Source organism: Triticum dicoccoides, chromosome 1A (genome assembly GCF_002162155.2).
Source record: "Triticum dicoccoides isolate Atlit2015 ecotype Zavitan chromosome 1A, WEW_v2.0, whole genome shotgun sequence".
NCBI lineage: Eukaryota > Viridiplantae > Streptophyta > Magnoliopsida > Poales > Poaceae > Triticum > Triticum dicoccoides.
In genome coordinates this window covers 488,355,662-488,366,842 of record NC_041380.1, presented here as the reverse complement: position 1 = coordinate 488,366,842, position 11,181 = coordinate 488,355,662, and the positions used below count along the sequence as shown (strand labels likewise).

Genomic DNA, 11,181 nt, shown 5'->3' with positions numbered 1-11,181 from the left:
TAACGTCACGAAGGCTTCGGCTAATACCACGACGTCGAGTGCCCATAACTGTCCCCGCGTAGATGGTTAGTGCGTATAGGCCAGTAGCCAGACTTAGATCAAATACCAAGATCTCGTTAAGTATGTTATCTTGAAATAACCGCGAACGCCGACCAGGGCCAGGCCCACCTCTCTCCTAGGTGGTCTCAACCTGCCCTGTCGCTTCGCCACAAAGATCCATCTTGTTAAGTATGTTATCTTGAAATAACCGTAGTCGTACTGGGTAGCAGCGTCGTCGGTCTCGGTGTCTAGCGAGAGAAGAGGGGGAAGAAACAATAAATATTAATCAAACAGATGCATAGCGATGCATGGCATGACAAGTATCAGTGCTAGGGGTGCCCTAACGCGGTACGAGGCAGTACCGGTGAAGGGGGAAAACATCCGGGAAAGTATTCCCGGTGTTTCGCGTTTTCGGACAAATGAACCGGAGGGGGAAAGTTTGCGTGTTTGCTATGCTAGGGATGCGTGGCGGACGAACGGGCTGCGTATCCGGATTCGTCTCGTCGTTCTGAGCAACTTTCATGTACAAAGTATTTTCATCCGAGCTACGGATTATTTTATATGATTTTCCAAAGTTTTTATTAATTTCTGGAATTTAATTAATTATTTAATTTAATTCAAAAATGAATTTATGACATCAGCAGGAGGTCATGCTGACGTTAGCAATCAACAGGGTTGACTGGTCAACCTGACAAGTGGGTCCCACTGGTCAGAGACACATTTTTTAATTAAACAATTTAATTACCCTAATTTGTATTAATTAGGGTGTGGGCCCCACGGTCATACTAATTAATTAGTTATTAGATTTATCTAATTATAATTAATTGTTTAGTTTAATTAACCAAAATTAATTAAGTTAATTAATTAATTAAATTAATAATTTTATTTATTATCTATTTTTACTTCTTTTTTTTATTTTCGTTCTGGGGGCAGGGCCCCACTTGTCATTGGCCTAGGAGGCTTAACGGGCACGGGCACGCATTAACGGGCGGTGGTACGGGCGCCCAAACGAACGGGTGCCCGAGGGGGCACCGAGCAGGCCCGACACACGCCGGCGAGGAAGCAGGCCGGTGGGGAGGAGGAAGCAGGCCGGCGGGGGAGCTCCGGGCGCCGGCGCGGTCCACTAGCGGCGACGGGCGACGGCGTCGGGCGCCAAGGGAGGGAGAAGGGGATCGGGCTCCCGATCCAGATCCAGCGCGGGTGGGGGAGAGCGAGTGGGGAGTGGGGGGTGTCGGTTAGGGTTTCCCCCCTCGTGGGGATAAGGCAGGGGCAGGTCGGCCGGCTGGGCCAGGTGGGCCGGCCTGGCCGGTGAGCTGGGCCGTCTGGCCCAGTTGGCGAGGGGGCCTTTTATTCTTTTTAGTTTAGTTTAGTTTTCTGTTTTTGTAGTTTCTTTTTCTTTTATTTCTTTTTCTTTTCTGTCTTAATTAATTTTAGGGCATTTAACGATTTTATAAAATTGTGTTTTATTTACTATAATTACCCTTGTAATATTCAGCACCGCCCGAACATTTTTGTTACAACTTTTGAAACTTTTGTTGTTTGACATATTTTTGAATTTGAATTTCGAATCAATTTTGAACTAACGCGAGATTAACAATAGTAATGTGGTGACGTGGCATCATTAACAGAGGTTTACTGTAACTTAATTATCCGGGCGTCACAACGAGCGAGGGGAAAGACGAACAACGAACACATCAGTTTACCCAGGTTCGGGCCACCTTGCGGTGTAAAACCCTACTCCTGCTTGGTGGATGGATTGCCTCGCGAGGGAGGATGAATATGAGAGTACAAAGGAGGGGTTCTTGCGCGTCCTAGGGGTTTGTTTAGTTCCGATCCCTCTCTACAGTGGAGTCTAGCCTATACTTATACTGGCTTCGGTCCTCTTCCCCCGAAAACACATGGTGGGAAGGGCTCCCACAACGTCCAATTTGAAGGGGAACATGGGTGCATCTTATCATGACGAAAGGTGGTCTTTGCCTACTAAAGCTCTCTGTCGTGACGCGTTGGTGGGCTCGGCGATGACCTCCGTCCTGGCGAGCCCGTCGTCCTGGTCTTCTTGCACCAAAGCGGCAATCTGTGGGGGGGGGTCGCTTTGGGAATGGGTGTGTTGCCCTTGCTCCCTTAGCATGAAAGGAGAAAGCCTCCCCCGCGCCTGCTGGCACCGCTCCTGGCGCCGCTTGTCATGGCGCGTGTCACCCACGTGAAGACGCAGAGCTGTGTGACCCCGCGAGGGGCCTCAGGGCAGCCTTAGGAGGCAGCCTCGCGAGAGGGGCCTCAAGAGGCCCTTGGTGAAGCCTGCTGGCGTGTGCCTCCCGAGGGCCTTCCTCGAAGAGCTCTCTGGTGGGCCTCCTGCTGGGCCCTTGGCCACGCGACGCACCCTAGGCCGCGGGCAGACGGGCCTGGGGACAAAAAGGGTCGCCGACGTCAGGGAAGTAGTTGTGCGTCATTGGAGAATAACTCAACAGTTGAACGAGAGCACTCTCCGATAACCTGATAAGCCCCATGTTGAAACCGTCCCACTTATTAAAGAAAGACACAATGTACCGACTCGGCTCAACTCTATCATGAAATATGACACGCGTGCGAGGCGATGTTGCGGAGGAGGAGCATAGGTATATGAGTTTTCTTCTCAGGCTCTTGTGATGTGCGGAACAATCCACTTTATATATTAGTCTATCACCCTTCAACAATCGTGGAAGGGTTAAACTTTTCACACTCCCTTGTCATGCATGAATGAGTCATATGGGCTTCTGGGATTTCCTAGGAATGACTAGAAATTGTAAAATGGACTAAAGCACAATAATTCTTACGACTTGTAATAGACTTGTCTTTAAACTAGCAAAGTACACATGTATTGCACGTAGCTTACATAACCAAAGTATGAGTTAATATCAATATTCCACATTATAAAAAAGTAAACATATAAGTTTGGAGTCCTATGTTCATGACGAATTTAATTCTCTTAGTTCATCCTATTAAAAAACAAACGGTTGCTATCAAATATCTGAAGAATGCATGACACAATACTACACTTAACTCATGTAAAATATATCCAACACATTTGTCTCTATGTATCTCTTATTGCAATTTTGCGTAGGTAGTACTGCATCTTTAAATACAAATGAAATTTATGAACCTGTTGTCATAAGCCTTGAACAAACTAAATCATAAAGTACATGCGAATGGCAATTCTTTCACCAAAAAACCACGAGACAATTAAAGTATGCAAGAGTCTAAAAAAAGTGAGAACTGTCTGTTATACCTGTCCATAAGTCCTGCTGGGCCGGGCTTTGAGTTGTGCCTAAAAAGCTCGCAGCAGAAAACCTAGGGCCAGGCCAGGCCTTCGGGCCTAGATTTCAGACCCAAGCCCGACCCATTAATGGAAAAGCGGGTCGGGCCTCTTCCTTAAAACACACATATGCAAAGCCCAAGCCCGGTCCATCCTAGCCTCCGAGCTCAAAATTTAGGCCCAGGCCCAAGCCGTGGGCAAGACCGAGCCAGGTCGGGTCGAGCCGATCGGGCCGGGATTTAGAAGGCCATGTATATTATGAGAGGAGTAGTAAAATTCTTCTCTTTCTTGTTTGGTGCGTTGGTGGGGAAAATGGTTGTCCTACATCAAAGAAGAAATGGAAGTGAAGCGATGCAACTTGTTGGGATTCGTGAGCACTGCATTTTGTATAGCCTTTCTTCTGGACAAACAAGCATATGCCAAGGGACCATTTTTCCCAAATGCAAAAGGCCCTCAATTTTATTGTTTTTTTGTGAATGGCCCCTCCATTTATTTCCCTTTTTTGTGAGTGGGTCCTCCATTTCTTTGTCTGTACAAACATTTGGAATAAACTTTATAGACAAAGCACTAATGGATGGTCAATGGTTTACAATTGCACTTTCTCCTTATTTTTGAATCTGCAGACCGTAGCGGGTACTTTCTTGAGATCCAAAGGGACTTCCTTTTGAGTTTTTGTGTGATATCCAGATATCGCTTTGAAATATTCCTAATTTAATATCTATCGTATTACCAGTTTATATATTATATGCTCAAGCTAATGCTTGTTGCATTATAAAAAAGAATTTGTTAATAATAAGATTAGTACGATAGCTGGAACCTAGTCTCTGGGGTATATAAGTTGCGGTCATTAAACAACCAATGCATTGGTCTGATTATTACTTTATAAAAAAGGGCCCCGGTTGGACAATAGAACAACCTCAATGCGGCGATAGTCGGTCGTCGGGTTATTTGGACGGATCGCCCATATAGACATGTTAATAAGTGGCATTTTTTTTAGAATCTTTATCAATGGCATATTGTTTATCTTGATAGGATTTCGAGCGTGACTATGGCTGTAGGTAAAACCTTAAGCCCTGGCCCATTTCATTATTATTGTTTCTTCTTACAACATGTGTGATTTGGCCAGGGAAACTACAACTCTTTTAGTAACAAGTTCTTGCAGAAATCACCTTGCTAATTAAGCATCACTTCCGCAGGTTCGATAACCTAGGGTCACTCCAGGTAAAAAAAACTATCTACGTCCAAAACTGGATCCAAGGTAATCAGGGTCTCTTTCCGTGGCTCCGGTTCCCTTTGCAAGCTTCTTGATATGGAACTTATTGGTGTAACTTTTCCTGATTTTTTTCGTCCCCAAAAATTGATTTTCTGAAATAGTTCAAAAAAACAGGAAACAGTAACTGGCTCTGGGAACTGAATTAATATGTTAGTTCAGAAAAATGATTAAAAATGATGCCGATATTATGCAAATATAATATAACACTAGCATGAAACAAACAAAAAATATAAATACATTTGAGATGTATCGTTAAGCGACCAATGTCTTGTTATTAGTGACAGAGGATGATGTTCCGTTTGTGCTGCTGAGCCTCATGGATTTGCAGATGGCGGCCATGCGGGTGGTCTTCTTTCCGATGCGGAGCAAGCCATGGCAGTGGTGGTGGTGGATCCTCGTGTGTTGTTATTAGGCTCATAAGTTGGATCCATGTCCAAGTTCTATGGCGTTTCTGACGTGGAAGGTCTATCCACGGGCTCTCAGTTAGCCCGCTCTACGGTTAAATCAGACCTAGGTGGGGTTGGGGTTGCATTTGGTGGTGTATTCCTTTTGACTACGACGATGACTCTTATGTGCGGTGAGGGTGCTCCATGCGAGAGTGCTCTACCGGTGTGTCTTTGCCTTGTGATGCCCTTGTCGCCCGACGGTGGCGCACATGCGTCTTGGTGTCATCTCAACCGCGCATGACCTTTCAGCCACACCAGCAACACATGTGTCGTGAGGTAGTGCAGTCTCTGATGTGTGTTGCCTTTCGGTATGTCTCGGCTGACCGAAGCAGTTTGATTAAACTGGCAATACATGTGTCTTCAAAGGTTCTCGGAGTGACCCCTTGTTTTTTTTCCTCTGCATGCGTGTGTATCTTTTGACTTTTCTCCTGTAATACCCGTGAGCTCCGGTTCATTTGAACATCTCTTTGTAGAGGCTGCAATGCCTCATAGGCAACGGCAAATGAAAAATATTCACATAAGGATTTACTCCTCGTGACTATTTAAAAAAGAGTTTACTTGCATTTTTTTCGCTTGCAATGCTTAATGCTTATTCACTTTTTTCAAATGGGAAAATTCGACACCTGGCTCAGCCTAGCACACCAACATAAGAGAGAATATCATACCGAAACCAAACTACATTAAAACACATGAAAACTATTTTTCAAAGTTTCAAAAAATTCTAAAAAAATAGTATATGTTAAGAAGGTGTTATTCTATTAACACGTGAAATTCCAAGTTCAAACAGGTATTAACATAAGAAATTTAATATAATAAATAGTGCCGAGCGGTAAGTGTCATTATTTATTGTGGATTTTTTTGCATGTCTCTTGTAATGAATTTATGTTTGAACTTGAAATTTCACATGCTAATAGAATATCACCCTCCTAAACTTTCGAACTTGATATTTTACCATTGCAACTTGGTTTCCGCCAAATATTCTCTCCTGGAAAGGCCCGTGCATTTGAACCACCTGCTATCTGTAAGTGGCGCGAGTGACAGTGAGACAGTGAGCCTCGTTTTCCTCGCCAGCCCGATCTATCTCCCCTTCTCCCACAGTCCACTCGCCTCGCCTCTGCTTGTCCGCATGGCGGCGGCGCAAGGCGAGCGGCCGCTGTACAAGGACGCGTCGGCGCCGGTGGAGGCTCGGGTGCGCGACCTGCTGGGCCGCATGACGCTGCGGGAGAAGGCGGCCCAGATGGCCCAGATCGAGCGCACCGTGGTGTCGCCCCGCGCCCTCGCGGAGCTCGCCGCTGGCAGCGTCCTCAACGCCGGCGGCAGCGCGCCCCGCGACCGCGCCTCCCCGGCCGACTGGGCCCGCATGGTCGACGACATGCAGCGCCTCGCCCTCTCCTCCCGCCTCGCCGTCCCCATCCTCTACGGCACCGACGCCGTCCACGGCCACAACAACGTCTTCGGCGCCACCGTCTTCCCCCACAACGTCGGCCTCGGGGCCTCCAGGTACCCACTCGCTCACCTCTCACTGTACATGACGTCCGTTGACCACGCCGCCGCACTCGCCGCGCTCTGTTTTAGGCCTCCTTTGGATAAAAAAAAAGGAGCTTACGAACCGCACCGCGTTGACTTCCTTCCTTCCAGGGATGCGGAGCTCGTGCGGAAGATCGGCGAGGCGACGGCGCTCGAGGTCCGCGCCACCGGCATCCACTGGGCCTTCGCACCCTGCGTCGCCGTGAGTAAAAATTCAAATAGTACAAAAAGAGCATCCGAATCAACCGGTGGTATCTGTTTGGGGTGTCCTTCTGATGTGCGTTTGGTCTGGTGGACGGTGTACAGGTCTGTAGGGATCCGAGGTGGGGGAGATGCTACGAGAGCTACAGCGAGGACCCGGAGATCGTGCGCTCGTTGACCACGATTGTCACTGGCCTGCAGGGCCAGCCACCGGCAGACCACCCTCACGGTTACCCGTTCCTCGCTTCGGTCAGGTAATTCCAGTGGTGAGATTTAGTAGTGTGATTTCCGTATATTGCCCGCAACCCGTTTGTTGAAATGGGTCTGTGTGATTTGCAGGGACAATGTGCTTGCTTGTGCCAAGCATTTCGTAGGGGATGGTGGCACTGACAAGGGGGTCAATGAGGGGAATGCCATTTGCTCGACGGAGGATTTGGAGAGGATCCACACGAAACCATACCCTGATTGCATAGCTCAAGGGGTGGCGACAGTCATGGCATCCTACTCTCAGTGGAACGGGGAGCCGTTACATGCCAGCTGCCATTTGCTCACGGATGTTCTAAAGGGCAAGTTAGGCTTCGAGGTAGTAGAGCCTATGTTGTTTTTATTGTTGTATTCATGCAAACCTCGGCTCTGAATAGTAAGAATGATTTTGTGAACATGACATCATGTGTTTCAGGGGTTTGTGGTGTCAGACTGGGAGGGTATTGACAGGCTTTGTGAGCCTCGAGGGTCTGATTATCGCTATTGCGTCGCGCAATCAGTTAATGCTGGGATGGATATGGTATTGGTTATCATGTGGTCATTTAAGATATATTCTCAAGCGACTCGTTCTTTTGTATTTTCTGATCAGTCTACAGATTATGATACCTCACAGATTTGAGAAATTCTTGGAAGATCTTGTGTTCTTGGTGGAGACAGGGGAGATACCAATGTCACGAATTGATGATGCTGTTGAGAGGATTCTAAGGGTTAAGTTCATATCTGGAGTGTTTGAGCATCCATTTTCAGATCCGTCTCTACTAGATGTAGTTGGTTGTAAGGTAGCATGCATGTTCGCCTACCTATGTTTTCGCTGTTACTGTGAAATTGTTAGATTTTTTCTTCTGCTTCTATCGTCTCACATATTGGTGACCATATACGATGTGCTAAATTGTTTACCTTTCAGGAGCATCGGCTGCTGGCACGTGAGGCTGTTCGAAAGTCTTTGGTACTTCTGAAAAATGGCAAGAAGCAGAATTTCCTTCCATTGGCAAAAAATGCAAAAAGAATACTTGTTGCAGGGACACATGCTGACAATATTGGATATCAGTGCGGTGGATGGACAATAGCTTGGCATGGAGACAGTGGAAAGATAACCCTTGGTAAGCAAAAACTCAGCTTTGCAGGAATATGTCGGGATGATTTTATTTGTTTGAGGATCCACTTACCAATGCCTTGGTACTGAAGAAACTGCTGATCCTCAGATTTTTTTTTTGTGTGTCCGCTCCTTGGAGATTCCAACCACTAAGTAGTTATGCCATATTTTTAACTGCCATGATGACTATAGATGTGAAATTATTGCTTCTAAGTTCAAATATAAGATGTTTGCAGTGGACTGTTCAAGTATTCCCTCCGTCCCAAAATAAGTGTCTCAACTTTGTACTAGCTTTAGTACAAAGTTGTACTAAGGTTAAGACACTTATTTTGGGACGGAGGGAGTATTATATTATGGTTGTTTTTATTTTTAGACTATAAAGGCATTGCTTGGTTTGTACTGAAAGTCAAAAAATAAATAAAAGAGACACTTGGATACTAATTTACCATTTGAGAGCCAAACAACTGCTTAGAGTTTCCACAGTGCAAGCTACCATGAACAGTTACTAGCCAATCATTACTGAACTAACCAATTCTGTGGAAAATTATGTTCAGCCACAATGGCTCCTTAACATGCGGATAGCACAATGTTTTTGAGCCATGCATCACTGCTTTTGATTAAATTTATTTATTCTATTTATATAAAAAAAGAGTTTTAGCTTCATTAGTACAAGCAGTATAAAATCTGCACCCTGGGCCATATTTTGTTAAGAAACATCTATTTATGCTATCTAAACCAACAGGTACAAGTATATTGGAGGCCATACAAGAATCCGTCAGTGTGGAAACTGAAGTTGTGTATGAAGAATGCCCAACAGAGGCTATTATTGAAAGCGGAGAATTTTCTTATGCTATTGTTGCAGTTGGTGAGGTTCCTTATGCTGAAGGGTTGGGAGATAGAACTGGCCTTAGTATCCCATTTAATGGTTCAGACCTGATTACTCGTGTTGCTAGTAAAGTCCCTACTCTAGTGGTTGTTGTATCTGGAAGGCCTTTGGTCATTGAACCACAAGTTCTGGAGAAGATAGATGCTCTAGTTGCTGCCTGGCTACCTGGAAGTGAGGGCATGGGAATTACTGATTGCCTCTTTGGAGATCATGATTTCGTGGGTACATTGCCTGTATCGTGGTTTAGGTCTTCTGATCAACTGCCTATAAATGTTGGAGATGCTAACTATGATCCCTTATTCCCTTTTGGATATGGGTTGAAAATGTTCAGAAGTGATGAAGGTTTAGCATAACTTCATCATTGATCTGGTTATAAATTTGAATCATTACAACAATGTTACATATATGTTTAATGGGTTGTGTAAAAGAGAATTAATGTCTTGTTGCAAATTATGGTACTGGGTTATGTAAAAGAGAATTTATGTCTTGTTGCAAATTATGGTGTATGTAAGATGTACAAGCCCTAATTTCTTATATTCTTATATATGAGTTATTCCTTCAATTATCAAATGATAAATATTACTTGATTTTCCTTCGGTTTTGTCGAACCTATTTACTTGACTGATTGATTTTGGTTCGCTGTTGCTATTTTTGCACCAAAGGAAGCTACAATAGGATGATCAGAAATAATTTTCATTCTGAATGTTGCTGAGCATTTAGCTGCAAAAGAAAATTGGTCGATTCTTGTCAACTTACAGGTGTCAGTATATCGTCCAGCGTGATATTTGGAGACTGGACTGCCGATGATGTCCATAGAATAATCAGAAACAACTGTCAGTCTGAATGTTTTTACAGCTCTTAGCTGAACCCATTTTCAGACAACCTTTTCTTTTAATGGTAAAGGATGCAAGTGCAGCAAGATTAGTCCATATTCCCATAGGCCATACAGCACAATTCACCGAAAAGGAGTGGTTCAGAGAAATTAAGATGCCTTCAGCCTTTGACAATTATCTATTTATGATGATGATTGAGGAGGGCATATTGGTGTATTGCAACTAGGTGTTTTGTAATGTATTTGAATATCCAGGTTCTTGCCATGATGCTGGTGGCCGTCTTATAAATTTATCACATCACAAGTGTTGACGAACTGGTAACCTGGTGTCCACGATGTAACAGTAGGTAACATTTCTCAACAATACGGCGTGGGAGAGGAGGCAAAAGGTATGATTTCAGGTATAAGGATCAGAGGATGCATGCTAAATTACACTTCATCCGTCTCCTAAAATAAGTTCTATAAATTTTATCTCAAGCCATGATGCAAAGTTTGACCGGGTTTATTGGAAAAACTATCAACAACCACGATACTAAATAGATATAATATAAACATATACTCCTTCCGTTCCTAAATATAAGTCTTTCTAGAGATTCCAACAAGTGACTACGTACGGAGTAAAATGAGTGAATCTACACTTTAAAATATGTCTATATACATCCGTATGTTGTTGTCCATTTGAAATGTCTAAAAAGACTTATATTTAGGAACGGAGGGAGTATTTTGTTGTGTAGTTAGTGACAGTAATTTTTGTATTGTACTGTTGATGGTTTTTTTCTACAACATTGGTCAAACATTTCACAGTTTGATTTTTGAGGTAAAACTTATATGTCTTGTTTTCGGTGACGGAGGGAGTGCGGATCAACGCCAACCAGTGCTGCTATATAACGCATAGAGCGTCTAATAACAAGCGTGCCTGCAGGGCTACATGGCCGAGCTCATTGAAGCTTATCAAAGTAGTAAGGTTTTTCTTCTGCATAAAAGCTTATGAAAAATATTCTAAATATTTGTGTGTTATAAAAATATTCGCATATATTCAGAAAGGGTTCACAAATTTCAAAAAATGTATTTACAAAAACATTAATGAAACTTATTATTATTTCATGTGTCTAAATTTTATTTATTTATATTTAAAATATTTATGTAAGTAAAATATATTCATGTATTCCAATAAGAGTTAAAATAAAAATATTATGTTTTTTAAATGGTCGTGTGATTTAAAAACAATTTATATATTTAAAAAATCATGAATATTTCAGAACGTGTATTCATACTTACAAAATGTTCTTGTAATTTTAAATATGTTTACTTATTTAAAATGTTTACATATT

At 43.6% G+C, this 11,181-nt stretch overlaps 1 protein-coding gene across 1 annotated transcript; it reads left to right on the top strand.

Moving 5' to 3' along the window:
* Nucleotides 1–6,109: 6,109 nt before the first annotated feature.
* LOC119281598 (beta-glucosidase BoGH3B-like) lies at nucleotides 6,110–9,580 on the top strand. The gene is made up of 8 exons (XM_037562088.1): nucleotides 6,110–6,547; nucleotides 6,686–6,776; nucleotides 6,881–7,029; nucleotides 7,115–7,358; nucleotides 7,455–7,559; nucleotides 7,636–7,818; nucleotides 7,944–8,139; nucleotides 8,875–9,580. Exons 1-8 carry the CDS (start codon nucleotides 6,174–6,176, stop codon nucleotides 9,369–9,371), a joined length of 1,839 nt encoding a protein of 612 aa, XP_037417985.1. The 5' UTR covers nucleotides 6,110–6,173; the 3' UTR covers nucleotides 9,372–9,580.
* Nucleotides 9,581–11,181: the final 1,601 nt, after the last annotated feature.